Genomic DNA, 23,774 nt, shown 5'->3' on the forward strand with positions numbered 1-23,774 from the left:
GTTTCCCACAATCGCATAAATACATTTGCATAAGAGGGTGCAAAAGAAGTGCCCATAGTGGTGCCCATAATTTGTAAATAAAATTGTGAATCAAACTTAAAGTAATTATGTGTCAAAAGAAACGTGATAGATTCTAACAAAAACGTGCAAAGTGCCGGTGCAAAATGTGAACGATCCAAAAAGTATTCCACTGCTGAAATACCTTGTTCATGTTTGATGATAGAGTATAGGGAGGTTACATCCATCGTAACCCATTGATAATTTGATTTCCACTGTAGATTCTGAATGTCTGCGAGTAATTGATTTGTATCCTTTAAAAAGGATGGTAATGAAGCCACTTAGGGCTGTAAAAAACGATCAACATAACGTGAGAGACCATCTCCCAAAGATCCAATGCTCGACACGATCGGTCTACCCGGTGGTCGTGTCAGGCATTTGTGGATCTTTGGGAGATGGTCTGCTTTTGAACAAATTCATTTTTTTCTGTCTCTTCGGGTAATAATCAGCATATATCTCGGGAGTCACCGGAAGCTTCCGATTTGTTTTTACAATTGGGGTCCAAGTTTCACATCTATATGTGAGCAGTCAGGCTATACTAGTTGAATATTTTCCTCTTGAGACACAGTTGAAGGTTCCCCTACAAGTTTGTCATGTTTCTTCCAAATGGGCTCCATCCCATCTCCATTCTCCTACAGATTTAATTTGAACATTTTCAATCCATTGATGCTTAATGGCCAACGTAGACAATCTTCGACTCCTATTTCTATTCCATTTATGTTGTTCTTCATAGAGTTGACCCATTTGTTGAACATCACTTAGGTTTTGCCGAGATTCAAATAGTTATTTTTGGGAAAGGTCAAGAATGCCTGTGTCATTGCAAAACATAGGTGACCAAAGTTTTCATTTTGCTTCCTTTTTCTTCCAAATTAAAAAGTCAATGTGAACAATCCTTCAAGTGTTGCTTCAAGATTTGGTGACATGGTGTCACTCTGTCACACTCCCTTGCTGATCCTTATCTTTTATGTATCTTTGTGCAATCTAATAATTGATGTGGTATTCTTATAAATGTTCCTTATATCTATGTGCGCTTCTTCAACACGGTCGTCATAATGTCTTTAAAACCACTAAGGTGTAGACAGAATCAAATACTTTTTGTGGTAGATCGTATTCATTACGTTGGGATATAATTTTGAGTCCAACTTTGATGTTGTGCATTGTGCTGTAACCACTGCAAAATCCTCCTTGTTTTCTAAACTGAGCAAAGGCCAGGGTCTGCTGCGACAGATTAGAGTATCTTCGTACAAACTCTTGTAATGTAAGTGATTGGAAGTAGACCGATTGGTCTGTAGTACTGGAGGTCTTCTCTGTCTCCTTTCATATGGATGAGGATAACTATGGCATTGTTCCATTGTTCTGGAATGGTCTTACTCTTCATGCAGCATGTAAAAAGATTTGCAGAATTTTCTCTACTTCCCCAGCTTCTTATAAGATTTCAGTTCTAATTCCATCTTTCCCGGGAGTCTTCCCATTCATCATGGATTTTGTCTTTTTCCACTTCTGGAAGGATGCGTGATACATACTTGGTGGTTTTTACGGTGAGTTGGTACCCAGGCCACTAATAAAGGTATTATGTCCGGCTGGGTGCCCCTGAGCCAGGTTGGGGAATTGTTAATTGTCAGCTCTGCAACCCAATCATGGCAGAAACACTGTTTTTATGAATAAAATTGTATGTGTGTGTCTTACTATTCCAGGAGTGTTAACCAGCGGACGAATCCCTGCTTCAGCACAGACCAGAATAGTAAGACCGGGCAGGGAATTGAATTACATTCAAAGGTCCCCGGTATATGCCCAAACTCCAGAACCCAGTGTGGGGTTCAGTACATCTCTCACCAGGTATAAGGTGGCGAGAGTTATATGTTTTTAAGTTACAGTACTGTTCAGTATGGGTAAAAAAACATTTGCATGGGAGACAGAGTGGCTACTCCGCCCTCTAAGCTTCAAAGGCAATCCAGGATATGGAAGTGTTAAACCATTTGTTAGCTAGGAGGTGTAAAGGAAGAAAAACTTCAATAAGCCATCCTGGCAAGATGTCACCCTGCCCAGACTGAGCGGCACCAGGTAAGAGGTGCATGGTCTCATATGCTAAGTGGCAAAGGTGCAAAGTTCGCACATGTCCATAGCAGATTGTGAAGCCCCACTGCCAGGTTTGCAAAGTATTGGCAACTCTGTGATAGGGGGACGGAAAAATTTCCATGGAGAGATAGGCTGCACTAGTTAGGTATAGGAATGTCAACCCGTGCAGCCCATCAGGAAAGAGAGTCATCATGCTGTAAGAGATTCATAACATTGTAACAAAGATTCAGCTAAGCTTCAAGAGTTCGTAAGAACTAAGGTTCCAAGATCCAATACCACGGGAACAGAACGAAAGAAGCAGCTCCGGCGGAGTAAAACAGCAGTGGCAACTTGCGCTGCTGACCGAGGACTGTTTTAGGCTCTTTTCGCGAGCAAATCCCGCTCCTGGGAAATTGCTCATGGAGACTTTGTTTTGCAACATCTCGTTTTGGAAACAAGATATTTTGTTTTACCCCGTTCCAGTAAGTGTATTTTCATTGTAATTATAAACTAATGTGTGTGTGCTCATTCTGTAAATAAATCACAATTTATTTTATCTCTTGCTTTGATCAAAGGATCCGGGTATTATGGTGTTAAAAGTGCTGGTCTCTAGTGACAGTGGTTTCTTATCGATTGTCCTCTGTTGGATGCCCTGTGCTATGTGTTCGCGTACAATTTCATGGAGAAGTCCTGAACTCTTTATAAGTGCACAGTCTTTTACTATTGATCCAACATCTTGTTTGAGTACAATGATTTGCTTCTTACCAATCATAAATCTCTGCTTTGTCTTCTTTAAGCTTTTGTTGTCTTCAATAGTCTTTTTCAACAAATCACAATTATATTTTCAGTTATACAGTATGCTTGGAAAGACGAAAAGAACGATTCCTTCACTCCTACCAAATAGGCTAAAATATAATAGTGATAGGTAAAGGAAAGGTTTCCTTAGGAACAGTGCTTCAGCGAAATGGGGTACAATGGCAATGGTTGCTCAAAAATGTAGATGAACAGGTTAGGACAAGGTTCATAAAGTAATACAGAGTATAGGACCCAGTGCAACATAAACCAGGGAGTGATATAAAAGATTAATCTGTCTTTGATGAGGACACATGTATAATGCTAGAAAAGCACCTCATCAGACTAGAAAAAATCTCTCTTACCTGCGGCACTGTTACTGGTCAGCAACTCCCCTGAATCCATGAATGGGGAGAATCAAACTCTTTTGGAACCTTGATCCATTGTGTGCGTGCATCACGCTGAGTAGGTAAGTGTATAGAAGATTATCCAAGGATAGCAGCGGAGCACAGCTGAACGACGGGATCAACACCAGCAATGAGAGGGTTAAAATTCTTCTTTATTGAAACATGGTGCAGTGGGGGAGACAGCAAAAAACTCTAACGCGTTTCAGGCTATGCAGCCCTTTTTCAAAGAGTGAACTCTTTGAAAAAGGGCTGCATAGCCTGAAACGCGTTAGAGTTTTTTGCTGTCTCCCCCACTGCACCATGTTTCAATAAAGAAGAATTTTAACCCTCTCATTGCTGGTGTTGATCCCGTCGTTCAGCTGTGCTCCGCTGCTATCCTTGGATAATCTTCTATAAAATATAATAGTGATCTCATGAGTAAGGGTTATTTAGTTAAACGCGTTGGCCAAAGCGTTATAAGCCTGCAGCCACGTCATGGCGTAACCAAATTTGCAGGTACCTACACTGAATATGTGTTATTATTGTCACATGGACTAGTGAAAAATGTGAAAAGGCCCTGACGGAGTTAAATAAAGCATATGCTTTTGTGACTAGTGCAATTAAAATCTGGCCAAAGCCAGTATCATAGCTACCTTACTATAGAGGTAAACTGTGGGTGCACAAATTCCCTAGTGTCAATATAATAAAACTTACACATATTTATGTCAGCCTTATACATTCACCTACTCTTCAATGCAGGGTGATGTGCAGACTGACACTGAGGTGTTATATCTGTACTAATTGGAAAATTGGTAGGGGCTCTGTCCTGAAGGGAGGAGCCATACACCTCCAAGGAACTGCTATGTAAAGCAGATGAGCCAATAACCTACCCCTATGACGTGATGTATCAGTAAATACAATAATAAAATGCCCTTATGGAGTATGCAGTAAAGGAAAAGGATTGGCCTAATATTTGTGGAAGACTGGATATATTACCACGTTCCTCCTTTAAGAACTGCCAGAGTTTTCCCAATCTTCAAAAGTTGGGACAAATACACTGTCTCAAACTACTGGCCTATCTCTCTTCTCCCAATACTATCCAAAGTCATAGAAAAATGTGTACACTCCCAATTAAGCGACTACTATACAAAGACAAATTTCCCTAGCCAATTCTAATCTGGCTTTCGACCCAAACACTCTACGGTAGCTACCCTCCTAAAAGTTTGTAAAAGATTCAGTGTAGAATGGAACTAGCACAAGTCACTGGTACAATATTCCTAGATTTTGCAAAGGCTTTTGATACTGTTGCTCATGTTATCTTGCTAAAAAAAAACTCCAGTGCTCTGCAATAGGGAAGCATGCTTTAAACTGGTTTCATTCCTACCCATCAGGTAGATCCCAACATGTGTCCATCTCCGGCTCTAACTCCAAACCCTTGGATATCACCTGCGGTGTCCCACAAGGCTCTGTTCTGGGGTCCCTACTCTTCTCCGTGTTCATCAATAATCTTCCTTAAGCTTGTAAGGGAACTTCAATACACATGTATGCAGATGACACAATCTTATACTGTATGTACACAGCCTTAGCCTCTCTGACCTTGAACACATACTTCAATCCGTCTTTGAGACTTGAAAATTGGATTCTCCCCCCTCCCCCCCCCCCGAAAAGGTTCTTGGAATTGGACATTCGTGTACTGGCCATGTTAGTATGTTAGTTTTTACCTAGCAAGCAGCAACTATGCCGGAGCTTTGTAGACTATCTAGGTGTAGAACATTAGCGGTAGGTTGTGTGGAAACCTTATTGCCATACTGTTAACATATGCCTATCTCATTGTTCAAGTAGTAGACGCTCTGAACTGCCCACCCCTTCTAAATACTCACATTCCAGTGTTCCTCTGGTCTCCCTAAAATATCTTGAAAAATATATTTTGTTTCACAATCATGTAGACAAATAACATGCTTCTTTCAGTATTTTACTTATTCCTGCAGTTTAACAACTAAGGGGTTTATGTATCAAGGCAAAAGTGATACAATTATGAGGATAAAACTGCACTGACAAAAAGAAAATCCCAAAACATACCTATAGATCTGTGGGCTTTCTTCTTTAAACAACTGGTGGAGTTATTTGTCCCAGAGTTGCATCACTTGTGTGTCGATAAATAGACTCCCAAGAATAAAAATAACCTGTTTTATTGTCACTTTCCCAAGTACAAATGTGTGTGTGTTTATTTTACCACTGCTCTGAGACATAGACATCAGGGATTGTATTTGATTTGCTGTCTTTTACTTTCTTTGTGGATTTTTTGGGTGGATTTTTAAAATGTTTCGGAATTAAAAAAGAGTAAGATCACTCATCTTTGTTACTATTTAATATGTCATAACCTGTGAAAAAATAAATCTGTGTGAAAACAAAAAATATGTGGAATGTTGTCTGCCCAGAATAGTGGTTTGAGAAAGGCCTCTGGCAAAGCTTGTGATCAGAAGTATAGCTAATACCTTATTATACAGTCAGGTGCAATTATTGTCATTTTTTTCATGCAATGGTTTCGGTGGTTTTTAAATGTCTTTTAAAAGATTAACTTTTTTTTCCCCCTCTCTAGATGCAAGTCAATATTTCAGGTTCATTTGAAACAATATTAATTTTTAACCACTCTTTAGAGTCATTTTTCTATGTGCTGTTTATGATAAAATAAAAAATTTGCATCAGTGAAATATAAATTAAAAAAATTGAAACGCATATTTACATTTATAAGACACACACTTATTTTAAATATCAAATTTGAAGTAGGATCAGAGAATGAGAGTGAACAATAGAGCAATAGGTTGCAACCCCCTTAAACAAAGGGATTAAAATATTAGAGTGCGATAATCTTGAGGAGCTGAGTAGCTGTCAAAATAAAAGAAAGGCAACAAGGGTGGACTAACTGTCGCCAGACTGTATACTTCAATAAAGAGTCATCGTGATGAAAGATCAATCTACATACCGTGAAGAAAGAATGAGTCATTTCACATGTTCAGTTCCTTAAGATCAGCAATAGTATTACCTACTTTAACGATCTAGGTTCCATATGAAATGTACTTAAATCAAATAAGGGTTTTATTTCCCCCCCATTGCTACATACAGGAGATGGAAGAAACGCCTAGGGCAATTACTGCACATGTACAGTATAGAAGTAGCACGGTTAAGTCTGGCAGGTGAAACACATATATACTGACACACAAACACAAATTTTGTGGCAATGTTACAATTACAACATACATTTAGGTCTGGGTCTTTGTTACTTATGAGCAATCTTCAGTATCTGTAGCATAATGGTAATAGAAAAAATGTCCAGTCCACATTTATAAAATACCTACAAATACAAATTTAATTGTTTATCCTCCAATCTACATATTAAAATATACTATTTCTTAATTTGCCATTTTCCAGAGTTGCATAAAGCATGCAGAATGCTCTGAAAAAGAATGTCTTCCTTTTGTGAATCGAAAGCTATCCTCTGCTGAACACATACAAAACATTTGTTGAAAATATTCACTGAAGCATCTTATAATTTCAAATAGGATTGCGCAAACTGTGAATGTCAACAGATAGCAGGTGAACAGGTAGGGGAGTCTCATGCCAAAAGGCAGACTTGAAAACATGAAGAACATTTTGTATTCTAACTAGACTAATCGTCCAATGCTTTGGAATGCTTTTCAAAAAAATTTTTTAACCATCAAGTGGAAGAATACGAAACTCTTGCAAGAGTGGGCAAGAAGATCTTTTCCAGGACATCATCATTCTGTACACGGAGTTATGTTTAACAATAGATTACCAACGAGTGCCAGGTAATGCAGTATGAGGTTGTCATTCTATAAACTGTGATAGCGATGATCCGGCACCAGGGGCGTAGCTATAGCCCGGGCAGCCCGGACAAAAATCCTTGGTGCCTGCACACTTGGGGAGTCCGCGCTCTCTCTCCCCCCCCCCCCACTCCCTGTAGAGACAGGCGGGGGAGATGGTATGCGGCCCCAGCGTTAAACAGAAACCGGTAGAGGAATAAGCAAGGCAGAGCAGAACGCCAGGGAAGGAGCGCCCTCTAGCAGTCTGACCCGGAAGTGTTTCTTACTTCTGGTGTCTGTTGCCACAGCACAACTCCTAACTTCTCTACTGGCTGCTCCTCTGATTATCTCCTCCCGCCAAAGGTAGGCATGGGATAGAGAGCTGAGGGGATGAGAGAGAGAGAGAGAGAGAGAGAGAGAGAGTTGAGGGGAAGAGAGTGAGAGCTGGTGAGGGGGAGTGGATGATGATGATGAGGGGGGAGAGCTGGTGAGGGGGAGCTGATGAGGATGGGGGAGAGCTGGTGAGGGGGAGCTGATGAGAGAATTTAAGGGGAGAAGAGAGAAGAGGGAGAGTGTGCGGGGAGAAAGGGGTAGAGAGTAAGGGGAGAAAGGGGAAGAGTGTAAGGTGAGAAAGGGGAGGGGGAGTATAAGGGGCAAAAGGGGGAGAGTGTAAGGGGCAAAAGGGGGAGAGTGTGAGGGAAGAAAGGGGAAGAGTGTAAGACAAAGCATAGGGATGAGAGAGCGTACCGGGGAGGAGAGCAAGAGGGGAACAGTGAGAGAGGGAGGAGTGTGAAAGGGGCTGTGGGGAAGGGGGGGGAGAAAGATGGATGAACCGGAGGGGGGTTGGAGGCGAGAGGGAAGGGTGGGGGGGGGGGAAGAGATGATTCCGAAGAATTTCACAATTTAATTGTAGGGTTCTTTAACCAAAAAAAGGTTGAAAACCACTGTCCTAGACAAACAGAACCAAAATAAGTATGCAAATGTTCAGTTCTTTATACAATGTTATTTTAGTCTGAGAAGTGGTACAACATTTTGTAGCTTGATCTTGGATACTTTTGAGCTGCTCAGAGATATTTTGTAGTGTTTGTTGTGCATCGCAATTGTTATCTAATTTGCATTACAATGAAATAGCAATGTACTATAGCCAGGGCTGAAAATGTGGTAGTTGCGATTTAACCATCGTGAATTTGTATGAACGAGGCAATTTTTTTTTTTTTGCTAAACACAAATTTACATGATTAAATGAAACCGCTGAAAATACATTTGGGCTTTTTTATGTTTATGTTGATGCTTTATATTACTCCAAAAATAAATAAAGAAGATCTGTTTGAAATAAGTAAAAAAATTGTCCATATTTTACCCAGTATTTATGTTTAGAGAATGTTGCTCATTTACAGCTGGTAAAAAGTTACAAAGATATGAAACTTCACCAGAAACTGGTAAGCACAAAGGTCTTAGGCTACGTTTATAGTGCCGGCGGCGCGATGGTCAGGCGACGGTCTCTGGAAAATCAAATAGAGATAACTTCCAGCGATCACGACCAATCCGTCGCATCGAGCTTACTATAAGCGCACGCGACGGCGGCAATGCATTTGATTTGCCGCGACGCTATCGCCGTCACTATAAGCGCAGCCTTACAGAGGAACTCTGACCTTGATTTTTATGAAAATTTAAGCAATTGTTTGATGAGTTGGTGAAAGTTCATTAGTTAACAAAACTAAAACAAAAAAATATTTTTTGGCAATGAGAATCAACAAAAATCTTCTCTCTGCTTTACGGGCGAGTGAAAAATGTGAGGGGATTTGCATTATAGCGAAGCTTGCACATATCTACCGCCAATGTATACTAAGATACCAAATATTTTAGCATTTTTAAAAGCATAGCAATGTACTTATGGATACAAAAAAATCGTAAGTGCAGGAGTCCTTATACAATACGTGTATGGACTGAAATAGAACTGTTCTAGAATTTGCAGGTAATATATCTGGAACATTGTGCCACACTTCATGAACAAAACTGCTCTCGAGGCAGGATACTTAGCTATTTCTACTTCAAAGACCACAAAAAGAATGTAAACGGGAGATAATTATAACAGTTCTAATTATCGAGTAAGTAGGTAAAAAAATATATGTGACCTTAAATTCTCACCCAATCCATCTGATGTAGCTATATTAATCCATTTACGAATTCCACTATGGCAACAGTAGGGGAAATAGTTTTGTATCCACTTATTATGCAAATAGCAGTGTTTGTAACGCTAAAGCTGGTATACTGTCTTCAGAGTTCCCATACTTTACATTTTGGAGGCAGGCTACAAACCTTTTTTGGCTAGTCTCCTCCCCTCCTGCCCCTTCACCATTCACACTGCTTTGTAGAAATGAATTCCTGCAGCATCATAGGCATGCCCCATGACAAAGTGCTGGCTTGATGGTGGTGCCATCGGTGCGAGGGCACTGGGCCCGCGCTCTCCCCCGGGACCGCACATGTGGAGCAGTGGCAACAGAAGCCCACCCAGGCTGCGATCACATAAACCAGGTCCGACTTGAAGTGTGGCCCAACTTTTGTGCCAGGACCCCTTGGATGGGCTGCCTTCAGCGCTGCTGCCGCCCTATCGCTCCGGGGAGCGCAAAAGAGGCCCTGCGCACACATTTTGTGCTGGACCTTGCGATTTTCCAAGCTGGGCCAGATAGGGACCATGCTACCAATTGATCTCCCATAGCCCTGCCATTTTCAGTGGCATTGGGGAACACTAGTCACTGGTTGTCTAAGATGCCTCTACAGGAGGTATTGGGGTAAACGGCATGAAGTCTAGAAAGTGTTTTGAACATTTGTAATACAAAAGGTTGCACACGCTACACAATCTTGATAAAATACCACACATATCTATATATATGAAAAATTAAAAGTTCCACGTGTGCTAGACTCCTTACGAATTTCTCACAAATAGATTCCAACCCATTTTTAAACAAAATCGCCCATGCCTGCGCTGTTCTTGTGCGAGTGCTCTGCTCACTCAACAGTGAGAACCAACCGGTTCTCAAGATAATGAAAAGAAAGAACACAGCGCATGAAGGGTATGTAGCAGTAAAGATAAAGAAAACACAACAAATACCTAGCGGTGAGGCGGCAGCAGCGCTGGAGGCAGTCCATCCAAGGGGTCCAGGCACAAAAGTACCTAAAACTTACAATTCAGAACTTGACAAGCAACTCTACACATTTGAGTTCCAACTAGTGGTAAGGTGATACAACGTAGACCCTGTGCACTGGGTCCCCGGATCAACCCGTGCCTCTGGTCCTAGGTGGATAACATCAGGTTGGACAAACGGAATAAAGAACTAATGAGGATAAAGCTATAGTTCTTTTAAAAGGATAAGATACTTAAGATCTCTGATTTAAAGAATTTACTTCAAAAGATTTTGGATCTCAATATAAATTTTGAAAAAATATGAGAATCAGATTATGGCTATTAAAAATAAAGAAATTCCATTGGGATAAACTTGACAATATGTTTAATAAAAAAAAGCCTCTTGGCCATAAGGGTATAGATGGAATAATATCTCAATGAAAAATATCATCAATATCTTAGAGAAATGAGGTATACATATACCCTTCATTCAATCCATGGGGGCTTAAAGTCCCTAGGGTATGTATCTATCTACACTCTCTCTGCATCAACAACCGGTCCCAATTGCCTTTCCTTGGTCCCCATGGGACGTGTTCAATTCCGCAAAAATGTAGGCATCGAGCATTGCCATCATGTTTATTAATATGGGCAAGTGTATCTGAGTGTCTATACCTAGAGGGTAATATCCCCTGGACACATCTGCTACGCAGGTATATTCCAATTTCCTGTACTGTGATTAACTGTGGTGGAAGTTCTTTACTCAGGGAGTATTAACCCTGTGTGGGAATTAAGAAAATCTTCCCACATATATGAGTATTCCCCATTTTTTAGTCATATTCCACTGCTGTAATTTTAAACTTTCCTTGTATATTACACCCTGTGGTTTTTGTAGATAACTATTAAAGATTTATTATTTTTGCTTTTTCCACTCACTATGACTGGCAGTATAGGATAATGTGTATCCTGGATCAATGTTATCCTTCATTTGAGTACTACACATGAGTGCAATTTTTGAGGGATTCTTGTGGTGGAAGGGTTTTCTCCAATCCTTACCTCCTATGTGTATATAGATTCAATACATTCCCTTATGCACCTTGTGACTTTTCATTATAAATATCTAAGTATTAGGTGAGCGGGAGACCTCTCCTTATCTATTAAACAGAATTATTCTAATAGGGATACAAGACACAAACCCAAATCAACCCATTACAGGGATATGATATGATATTAAGCAATAGATTTAAACATTTGGAATCATCTCCCTATGAATTTATGTTTGATTATAGAAACAGAGAACAGGACGTTCATTTTCAGTGGTACAGGTTACCGAGAGACAAAAAGATTACCCTGGAGAGTAGAACATCCCCCTTCCTTACAATTTCAAAGGAGTGCGCAGATAAGAAAAAGAGATCGTCAAGAAGAGGGAAACAAAGAGGAAAGAAGTCCTCCACCAAAAAGTAACACCCAGACCTAGACACCCTTAGAGCGAACAATATCTTTAATCTGTCTAAAAACTGTGCTGTCCCATTATCATGAAAGTTTATTTAGCAACGGTCTCTCATTTTGTGTGTGTGTATATATCTATTTTCAGAAATTTCTGAGAGTTGACTATACGTCTATTTTCATCAAGGAAGTCAATATTCTCAAAGAATTGGCGGGTAGCAAACCAGATAAATTATCTCTTGATATTTCGATAGAAAGAGCGCCCATTGGTGATATGGTCGAGCTGATGGATGGCGATGTTGGGATAGATGGTACTTCATTCCGGTTTTAAACCTACTTCAGTCTTTTATCCTCATCAGTTTAAGTGCCATTATGTGGACACCTGTGGTAGACTAGTTGAGAAAGACATTATGATGTTATGTACACGTAAACATTCATATGTATCCAATTTTAACCACCCCCCCCAAAAAAAAATGGCCATACAAAATTTGAAATCCAACACTGATATAGTGATCCATATAGCAGAAAAAAAGGTGGGGGCAATTGTCATTCAAGACTCTGTAAATTATCATTTGGAAGCCTGACGTATTTTGGTGGATGAGTTATCCTATCTTTCATTGAAGAAGGACCTGACTATTCCTTATCTGGATGCAATTATTATATGGGACTGTAAAGAACAATATTTAGAATAAAAGGAAATTTGATTTTCTTTATATTCAAGATCTGGTTATACCCATTATATACCATAGTCTGAAAATCCAGAAGTGTTTTGTCACACAGCCAGGAACACCGATTTTGTTGGAAACTCATTCCCTTATTAGGGAATTATTTGCAATCACTAGTAGCCCAAATGCCATCTTATTTCAAGGCTACCACCTATACATTAAAAGTACTGTCAGGGATTGAGAGGCAAGCCATGTGCAAATATGCTGTAAGGCAATGGGCACTCTGTTTGCCCCTTCCTTTACCAACCTGTATTTGGGGCATTGGTTAAATGATCATGTTTGGTGCGCTAGTGCTGTGGAGGAGATACATTGATGACATTGTCATGATATGGGACGGGGATGAAGAATCCCTTTCCTCCTTTGTGGCTGGACTGAATCAAAACTCTAATAATTTGACATTTACATTTGAAATTCAGTGGACAAGATAACTTTTTTGGATTTGGAGATTTACATAATAAAAAGTAATTTTGGGTACGAAAACGTTTTTTTAAAGAGGTTAGTGTCCGTTCCTATTTAGACCCTACAAGCAACAATGACATGAGATGGATTAATTATATACCCTATATTTAGTTAAAATTGTTCTGATGAGACAGGCTTTTTAGATCAAGATCATGTGTTGAGAGAAAGGTTCAAACAGAAGAACGGAGTTGGATTTCTGCTAGCATGTTTTCTGTGTGCCTGCCTGCCTGCCTGCACTTTGAGTTATCAAACTGGCAGAAGTGGATTCCTGCTGCAGGGATTTTCGTGGAGAGATTAATGTCCTGCCATTGCTAACACATCCTGGCTGTCCTTGGTTAAGGACTTTTGGACACAGGTTTTTGCTTTGGGACCCTTTTCATCTGTCTGCACTTACATGCTCACCTGGTATTCGTTGAGCAGTCCCTGATTTCCGGATGTTGCTGCTGTGGTAAATATAGCCCACCCACATACTTTTGAATCTTTGTTGTTTCTGCGTGTAATTGATTACTCTCATTTTGTTATTAAATTGATTATATATATATATATATATTATGTGACAGAAACCAGGGGTTGGTAATAAACTCCATATACAGGGCTCCCAGGATACTGAACAGTTTCTGTCCTGTCTAAGCTGAACAGGGCAGCCTCGTGGTACAGGCACTCCATTCCACAGTTTGTCTGCTGCCTGTTTTCTGTCACCTGTCATGCTGATTAGAGTTCAGGTATATAAGACCTGTTTCCTGTTTCCTCTGGGTCCCGCCCAAGAGCCTGGAAGGCTGCTGAACTGCAGAGGGGTGAGAAAGCCTCTTTCCCAAATCGCTTCATTCATTCTGTTAGTTTGTCTAAAGACTGCAAAGGTACTTATTTTGTTGGTGGAAGTGGACAAGCCACTTCCAACTCTGAGTCAGGGACATCTAAGTTTAAGTTATCGCTCAGACGAGCAGCTTTTTGTTTGGCTTTGTTTTCTGTTTAAACTGTGGCAGTCTCAGTGCCTGGGACTGAATAAACCAGGCATAGCCTGTTTAAAGGAACAGTACGTGACGTCTCATCATTTAACCTACCCTAAAAGACCGTGTTCTAACAGTCCCGGACAGACGGCGGAGCCCCGGAGTAAGCCGTGTGTCACATATGGTGGAGAATGCGGGCAGAACACTGAAAGGTCTGGGGGTTAAAGAACTTTAAAAAAAAAAAAAAAAAAAAAAAAAAAAGAAGGTTTTTTTTCCCTCTCTCTCCAAACAAGATGGAAGACGTGGTGAGTGCGCTGGTACGCAATGTCGCTGTCCAGAAAGACGCGAATGAAGCCCAGCAACAGGCGAGTGAAACCCAGCGACAGCTGTTAATAGCCCAGCAAGAGACTAATGCAAACCAGCAAGAGACAAACCGCCTGCTGAGAGAGGAGCAAAAGCGGTTCGCTCAGGGCTTACAGCAGGAACTCGAGATCCTGAGGGGGACTATCAGTAACCTTCCACTGGCAGAGGCAGCCCCAGTTCCGAAAATGACCAGGGCAAGCCACTACCTTCAGAAGATGGGACCCTCGGATGATGTGGAAGCCTATCTTCTCACGTTTGAACGCACGGCACAGAGAGAGGGATGGCCAGAAGCTGAGTGGGCTGGTCTAATCGCACCCTTCCTAAGCGGCGAACCCCAGAAGGCTTACTTTGATCTAGAGCCAGCCGAAGCTAACGTCTATGCAAAATTGAAGTTCGAGATCCTCGCCCGCCTCGGCGTAACCACGGCTGTTCGTGCCCAAAGGTTTCACGCATGGTCCTTCACGATGGATAAAGCCACCCGAAGCCAGATGTATGACCTCATCCACCTCGCCCGGAAGTGGCTACAACCCGAGATCAACTCAGCAAGCCACATCGTGGAACGGTTGGTCATGGACCAGTTCTTGAGGAAACTTCCCTCTGCCTTACGCCGTTGGGTCAGTCGGAGTGACTCCCACAATGCGGATGAGCTTGTGGCCCTTGTAGAAAGGTACAGTGCAGCAGAAGAGCACCCGCAACCCACAGTCGTGGAGCAACCCCACTATCCGAGGTTCCAGGACTCTTCCAGAGACGGTAAAAGGGTACCGGGGTTAAGGGGCGCTGAAGAGCGGCGACCACCTTCACGCCGCTCCAGCAACAGTGGTTCGCACACTAAGGGCAATAGCCAACATGGGGAGCCGGGAAAAGGCTCTAAGTGGGACACAGACTATGTACCTAAATGTGTAAATTGTCATGAGAGGGGCCACACAGCAAAAATCTGCCCACTAAATGATGAGCCCATGCAATGCAACAGCGTGGAACCTTATTCGCTGTTGTCCCAATGTATGGGCCCTAGCCCAGAGGACCCCTTGAATAACCATCTGTGGGCATTTGTAAAGGTTAATGGTAAGAGGGTTCGGGCACTTCTTGACTCTGGGAGTATGGTCACACTAGTGTCCGAATACCTATTGCCCATTAAGAAGAAACAGGTAAACAGTTCACAAAGAGTGGCAATTTGTTGTATACATGGGGATAATCATGAATATTCCACTGTTGATGTTTTTTTTGAAACAGAATTTGGTTCTTTAGATTTCAAGGTGGGTGTTGTACCCAAACTGGCACATGATGTGTTAATAGGGACCGACTTTCCCCATTTTCTAAAAATGTGGTCCCCAGCTCAGAATAGCGCCCAGAGTTCAATAGCAGACCATAACGAAGTGTTAGAAGAAACAAATCCTTTCCCTTTTTCAGAAATGGAGGTTGACGAGGGCCCAAATAAGAAGGGGGAAAAGGAGGAGTGCTGTGAAATTCCCTTCCCCATCACTACTTTGGTAGGGAATACCCCAAATCAAGATGTTGATCAGGCACTTACCACCCCAGTACAGGATAAGACCCTCGCTGACCTAGAGGTCAGTCCTGGGAGTTTTAAGAAGGCCCAGTGGGAGGACCCCACATTAGCGGTAGCAAGGGGAAATATACGGGACCAGAATAGTACTCATGGCCAACCAGATAGGTCACTTGCTTACCCCTACTTCGAGGTAGAGAACGACCTAGTATATCGGGTTGATAAAAGAAAATCAGTTACAACTAAACAATTGTTGGTACCACGGACATTCCGTAACGTAGTATTACACCTCGCACATAGTCATCCATTGGGGGGACACCTAGGGGTGGAAAAGACAAAAGAAAAGGTTCTCCGAAGCTTTTATTGGCCTGGGGTTCTGGCAGAAATTACAAACTATTGTTCCTCATGCCCAGAATGTCAGATCACCGCCCCGTTCAAAGCATACCGCAGCCCATTGGTACCCCTTCCCATAATAGAGGTACCATTTGACCGGATTGCTATGGATCTAGTAGGACCCCTAATAAAGTCTGCTAGGGGACATCAGCATATATTGGTAATATTAGATTATGCTACCCGATATCCGGAGGCAGTTCCCCTACGTAGCACCTCTGCTAAAAACATAGCAAAAGAGTTAGTACTTCTGTTTTCCCGGGTCGGAATTCCTAAAGAGATCTTATCTGACCAGGGAACACCATTTATGTCCCAAGTAACAAAAGAGCTATGTAAACTCCTAAAAATCAAGCATCTCAGAACCTCAGTCTATCATCCACAAACAGATGGTTTAGTGGAAAGGTTCAATAAAACCTTAAAGAGCATGTTACGCCGGGCGGTCGATAAGGATGGGAAAAACTGGGACTGTTTGTTACCATACCTGTTATTTGCCATTAGGGAAGTTCCCCAGTCATCCACAGGCTTCTCCCCGTTTGAACTATTGTATGGCCGACATCCAAGGGGCTTACTGGATATAGCCAAAGAAACTTGGGAACACGAGGTTACCCCTTACAGAAGTGTAATAGAGCATGTTGCCCAAATGCAGGACCGCATTGCTGCAGTCCTACCCATAGTGAGGGAACACATGGAGAAAGCTCAAGAAGCACAAAGGAATACGTATAATAAGGGTGCTAGGGTCAGAATTTTTTTTCCAGGTGATAGGGTACTAGTTCTGGTTCCCACCGTGGAGAGTAAATTCCTTGCTAAATGGCATGGGCCATATGAGGTCTTGGAAAGAGTGGGAGAAGTAAATTATAGGGTAAGGCAGCCAGGTAGGAGGAAACCTGAGCAAATTTACCATATAAACCTACTCAAGCCCTGGAAAGATAGAGAGGTCTTGTTAACCCTAGTACCCCCAGGTCCGTCAGAGAATCAAGAAACTGACCCAGAGGTTAGCATAGCTGAAACACTGTCCGTGCATCAGAAACGAGAGGTCCAGAGTTTAGTGAGAAGGAACAAAGAAATCTTCTCTACACAGCCAGGTAAAACTAACGTAATTAAACATGACATAGTCTCTGAACCGGGGGTCCGAGTTAACCTTAAACCGTACCGAATCCCAGAGGCCAAGAGAGAGGCTATAAGTTTAGAGGTTAAAAAAATGCTAAAACTAGGCGTAATTGAGGAATCCCAAAGTGGGTGGAACAGCCCTATAGTTTTAGTCCCAAAGCCAGACGGTACAACAAGGTTTTGTAATGACTACCGGAAACTAAACGCGGTGTCAAAATTTGATACTTATCCTATGCCCAGGGTGGATGAACTTGTAGAGAGACTGGGCAAAGCCCGATATCTCACAACCCTAGACCTAACAAAAGGGTACTGGCAGGTTCCCCTCACAGAAAGGGCAAAAGAAAAAACAGCCTTCTCAACCCCAGACGGCCTCTTTCAATATAAGGTGCTGCCTTTTGGCTTACATGGAGCTCCCGCCACATTCCAAAGAATGATGGATAAAATTTTAAAACCACATGTTCGGTACGCTGCCGCCTACCTGGATGATGTGGTAATCCATAGTGAAGATTGGCAGTCCCACCTTCCAAAGGTCCAAGCTGTGCTCGACGCAGTTCGGTCTGCTGGACTAACTGCTAACCCCGCTAAATGCACTATTGGTCTGGAGGAGGCCAAGTATCTGGGGTATTCTATTGGTAGAGGGTTACTCAAACCACAAACACTCAAAGTAGAGGCGATACAAAATTGGCCAAGGCCAGTCACAAAAAAACAAGTAAGGACCTTTTTGGGGTTAATTGGCTACTATAGGAGGTTTATTCCCAATTTTGCAACTAAGGCAACCCCACTAACCGACCTCACAAAAGCAAGAGGACCGCTAATGGTAAAGTGGTCCCCCGAAGCCGAACAGGCCTTTAGAAGCCTGAAAGAAGCTCTCTGTGCCCAACCAGTGTTGGTCACACCTGACTTCTCCAAAGAGTTCGTAGTCCAAACCGACGCATCTGAGGTAGGGCTGGGGGCGGTACTCTCCCAGGAGTCTCAAGGGGAGGAGCACCCCATCCTTTATTTAAGTAGGAAACTAAATCCCCAGGAGAAAAATTACTCCATAGTCGAGAAAGAGTGTCTCGCAATAAAATGGGCTGTAGAGACACTCAAGTATTATCTGTTGGGGAGAAAGTTCCGATTGGTCACAGATCATGCACCCCTTACCTGGATGTGTCAAAATAGGGAGAAGAACGCTAGGGTGACCAGGTGGTTCCTAAGCCTACAGCCCTTTAAATTTTCTGTGGAACACAGGTCGGGGCACAAACATGGCAATGCCGACGGGTTGTCAAGGATGCACTCCCTAATATCCATGGTCGCTCACCCCTCGAGGTCTGAGCTGGGGGGAGGATATGTGACAGAAACCAGGGGTTGGTAATAAACTCCATATACAGGGCTCCCAGGATACTGAACAGTTTCTGTCCTGTCTAAGCTGAACAGGGCAGCCTCGTGGTACAGGCACTCCATTCCACAGTTTGTCTGCTGCCTGTTTTCTGTCACCTGTCATGCTGATTAGAGTTCAGGTATATAAGACCTGTTTCCTGTTTCCTCTGGGCCCCGCCCAAGAGCCTGGAAGGCTGCTGAACTGCAGAGGGGTGAGAAAGCCTCTTTCCCAAATCGCTTCATTCATTCTGTTAGTTTGTCTAAAGACTGCAAAGGTACTTATTTTGTTGGTGGAAGTGGACAAGCCACTTCCAACTCTGAGTCAGGGACATCTAAGTTTAAGTTATCGCTCAGACGAGCAGCTTTTTGTTTGGCTTTGTTTTCTGTTTAAACTGTGGCAGTCTCAGTGCCTGGGACTGAATAAACCAGGCATAGCCTGTTTAAAGGAACAGTACGTGACGTCTCATCATTTAACCTACCCTAAAAGACCGTGTTCTAACAGTCCCGGACAGACGGCGGAGCCCCGGAGTAAGCCGTGTGTCACAATATATATATATAAATATATATATATATATATATATATATATATATATATATATATATAGAGAGAACAGAATACAATCAGCGCAAATTCCAAACACTTAGTGGGGTTGTAGTAATGAAAATATTAACTACCCCTTGCCAATCAGTCAAACAGGAGGTGTTATACCTTACAATCTAGTCTTGCTTGAATGCAGCCAATTAGGTCTGCGGCTCCACACTTGCCGCAATTTCTTCTCTCTATATATATATATACATACATATATATATATATATAATACATATACATATTATGTTTGACGTGAACTCCTGAAGAAGCACAGTTGCGTGTGAAATGTGTTGAGGCTCACGTTGTACATCTGAACTGACGTAATTCGGCAGGGACCAAAGGTGCGCAGGTTGATCCGGGAACCCAGTGCACAGGGTCTCCGTTTCATCACCAGTAGCGGGATCTTGAATGTGTCGAGTGGCTTGTCAAGTTCTGAATTGTAACTTTTAGATACTTGTGTTTTCACTGTATTTTCACTATATTTTCACTGTATTTACTTCTACTTACCCTTGGTGCGCTGGGTTCTCTCTTGATAATATGCATTTATATATAAAGTTAGTTATGTTTCCGTACAAGGCTAAGGATGTCTGCAACTCATTATGATGTAACCAATACATGTCACATGCAGATATAAAAGGCTACTCAAGGAGAGTAGCAAGGAGGGGAGGAGGCAGAGAGAGACAGCAAGGAGAGGAGACAGATGAGATGAGTAAGGCTGCGAGTATAGTGCTGTGAGTATAGTGCTGTAGCCGGCGACAGCAACGCAACGGCACACTGCAGTCGCTGGAAAAATCAAATTGATTTCCAGTGATTGCGACCAAGCCGTCGCGTCTACAATAAGCGCACCAGACGGCAGCAGTACATTTGTTTTGACGCAACGTTGCGTCGCTGTCACTATAAGCGCAGTCTAAGAGAGGAGAGAGTGTAGTGTGCACAGGTAGGAGCAGACAGTATGACAGGGAGTGCAAAGAGAGGGAAGGAAGGCAGTGCAAAGAGGACCAGGGCATGATGGAGGAGAGAGTGAGGGGGGAAATCGGACAAGAGACAGCAAGTCATTATAGGGAGGGGTGAAAATTAAGAGTAATGTTTAATAACGATTAAGATCTCCTAGATTGGCATATGTTACACCGGGTACAGCTAGTTTTCTCATAAGATACTACTAATAAAAAAACCTGTTGTGTAAAAAAAGAATACTGCAGTGAATAAATACTGCATGCAACAACATTCTTACATATACACTGTACTGCTTATACACACGTGCAATGCCAATGTTATTGCAATCAGTGGCACATTGCAGTGGTACATGCACAACGCATCAGCGGGAGACGCAACCTTGATTCTCAATCAGCCGTGTGCGATGAGTGGTGGAGTCGGTGGGGGTGAAGGGGTGGGGGGGCGCTATCGAGCCATTTCATTGTTGGTTACAACTGTATGTAACACATTGTTAGATTTTTACATAAATAGCCTAAGATGCATCTAACATGGACAGTGTGTATAGCTTTGAGTAGAGACCAGTACATGTTAATACCATCTAGGTTAATAAAGCTTGGAAAAAAAAAAAAAAATATATATATATATATATATATATAATAAAAAGACTTACTGTTCCAATAGGTTGTCGTACTTTGCTGATGCATCTTTCTCGGCTACAACTGCTCGTTCCTTTTCAGTTACAGCATTGTCCCTGGCTTCTCTTAGATTTCTAAATAAAGAAACCAAAAATAGTCATGTCATACGTATACGTGGAATTGTCAAAAACGCATGATAATATTTAAGCAATATACATATAAGGTACAATTTACTCTAACATAGTGTGTATTTCTACTGATGTTCCACTATAAATATAAGGCTCCAGTGCTAAATATCCAATATGGACACCCTCCTCACAGCTGCTTCATTCCACTCTTGAAGACCAGGGTCTTCCTCCAACACTGGGAAAGAGAACAATCCATCAGAAACTCCCAGCAATTGGAAGGTTTGTTAGTGGAATAGTATAAAATATATTTGTGAGATTCCTTATTTTTAACACATTAGCATTTCAATAGCTATAAAAAGGTAGTAGCAGTCTTCATAAAGAAATCCCACTGCTATTTTTACACATACAGTGAATGTACCTTAAAATGCAATTTGTGCTCTGCAGCCTCTGACCCTGTGACAAACAGGAAAATATATGCAGAAAGGCTAGTGGAAAACAAAACTTTTACCAATATATATATATATATATTTTAATTCAATACGTGTATCAATACAATCTACACACACTGACCATTGATTAGCTAAGTTGCCGATTGATCGGGAAAAAATTGGCTCAGGGTTCACCAAATGCATTTTTGGTCCTCTTCTGCTGCATGGACAGCCAATACAATCTACAAAGTTCTGTGAGGAAGATCATGTGACAAGGCAGGCACAAGATTCAATTGGTTCACTGCTAGAGAGGGCAGGGGCTCAAAAAGCTGATGCTGTTTTAGAAGGGGAAGAGGATGTAATTTTGTAGATGGTTGCTATAGGAACAAAAATGCTTGTTACATTAGAATACATTACAAATTTCTTTAAAACGTTTTTTTTTTTTTTTTAAATGCTACATGTTTTTTCTCATAATACAGAACTGATTAAAAAAACTAAAAAAACTACACATAGGATATTGTTTGAACTGCAGCTTTAAGCATGTCACTTGGGCAAAAACCGCTAAATACATGTTGATTATCAATCTTAAAGAGAGACTGCTTCTAAAATAACGAAATGCTTCCAATAATAACTAAAAAATTGAAGTCAAAGAAAACCAGGACTCCCTATTCCTTCACGGAACTATTTTTGAAAGAAAATAGTTACACAAGATCAAGTCTATGTACCTGTATGACATTAGAAATTCAGTGTGTGTTTTTCTATCAATAAGAGCAAACAGAGGAGGATGAGATCAAAGCCTTCATGGAGTGAAACATGCCTGAAATTGTATTCCAGTTCCTAATTCCTATATGGCTTTTTGTTGGAACTGACATTTCTGTAACATTGGTCTGGATCTACTTGAAATTCTGCTCAAAATATCAATACAAGGGAGGCAGGATCCCGTGTCATTTTGTAATAGCCTTAGGTGAATTCTAGAAGCATATCTGAAGGCTTCACTCGGCAGATCAATGAGCTCTGGCAAATTTCAATGTTGTCAAATAATAAAATCACATCCACAAAGGTTGATATTGAAAGATAGACTTGCCTTAAGTTAAAGGTGAGCTCAGAGCCGCATTAAGACTTAGCAAAGCCCTAAGCTATGATAAAGATGACATGCGTGTGATATATATATATATATACACACACACACACACACACACACACACACACACACACACACACACCATTATTTTTGGAGCAGAACTTTTTTGTCTACATACACACACAAAAAAAAGGGTTTTATAAATGTAACAGTTGCTCAGCATGCCGGTTTATGCAACAAACGGATTCCTTTAGTACCAGCGATGGGACCAGAGATTATAAGATTGGTTATTTTTTGACCTGTAAATCCAAGGGGGTAATATACTATTTAATATGTCCCTGCAAGCTTATATATATTGGAATGACAACTAGAGAAGTTAAACAAAGAATACTGGAACACTCTAGGAATATTAAGTTTGCTCAGAGAGACTTGGATTCTAAAAAAAAAAAAAATCACCTGTTGCAAGGCATTTTCTTAATAAACATGATGCAAATAATACTCTTATGTCTGCCTTTGCAATAGATAAAGCGTCTTTGGGAATCAGAGGTGGTGATTTGGAGAAAGTTCTGCTCCAAAATGAATGCCGTTGGATAGTGCAGCTAAACACCATGCTACCCTTTGGGCTTAATGACTCATTGGGTTTTGCAATGTTTCTGTAAGAGTCTAGTCATTCATTTGTTTATTTGTTATTTGTCTCTTTTTCTGTTTTACTATTTATTGTTTTAAACATAATTATTATTATAAAATCGATATAATTGTGATTTGGTGCTAATATAACATTTTCTTTTCCTCTTTTATGTATTAGGAATATATATGTATTTGGTCTGCAATAATCCTGCAAGCTATCCTGCTCAATACAATCTACAATTAGTATACTTCTACACTACAATCCAATTAATTTGGAACTGTGCTTATATATATGCAGAGTAATCACACGTCTTGGCTGCAATAGTATTGCAACATTTTGGACATATTACAAAGTTATTTGGTCCTCTGCCGATGAAGTCAGAAGCAAGACTGGGGAATACTGCAGTATCACGAAGTTACATCTGCGCATGCGTAATTGTATCAGCTGTGGTTTTGTTTATTTCATTTCCCCACTGATTTAGTCTCCGATTATTGCTGGCATCAGCTGTGCCGAGCAAGCCATCATACTTACCATGTGATCTCTCCTGTGTTTTCTGATTGGTTGATGCGGGGAGGGCGGCGACCGTGGCTGTTTCCAATTTTTGTATTTAAAAAGCCTCACTTGTATCACACTTTACTCACTCCGTTGAAGATCCCACCCTATGGGCGAAACGCGTTGAGAGTTTCAGACGCGTGTGATACCTTCAAGGACCTTTTATAATTTTTTTTGAGTATGTTTTTGCCATGATACATGTCGGACTACACAGAAGCGAGTTGATTCTCCTCATATGATCGGTGAAGGATCTTACCATACAGCAGGGACC

At 41.4% G+C, this 23,774-nt stretch overlaps 1 protein-coding gene across 11 annotated transcripts in view; it reads right to left on the reverse strand.

The window, feature by feature from the left end:
* The window catches only part of PIBF1 (progesterone immunomodulatory binding factor 1), a 217,420-nt gene that overhangs the window by 111,926 nt on the left and 81,720 nt on the right, over positions 1-23,774 (reverse strand). For all 11 annotated transcript variants that reach the window (XR_012799924.1, XR_012799925.1, XR_012799926.1 and 8 more), the window contains one exon: positions 20,722-20,820. Coding sequence is in view for 8 of the 11 variants with exons in the window: in XM_075591017.1 (XP_075447132.1) it covers positions 20,722-20,820 (99 nt within the window). In the remaining 3 variants the exon portion in view is untranslated. The remainder of the gene's footprint in view (positions 1-20,721; positions 20,821-23,774) is intronic.

The sequence above is a fragment of the Ascaphus truei genome, chromosome 3 (assembly GCF_040206685.1).
Source record: "Ascaphus truei isolate aAscTru1 chromosome 3, aAscTru1.hap1, whole genome shotgun sequence".
Taxonomy (NCBI): domain Eukaryota; kingdom Metazoa; phylum Chordata; class Amphibia; order Anura; family Ascaphidae; genus Ascaphus; species Ascaphus truei.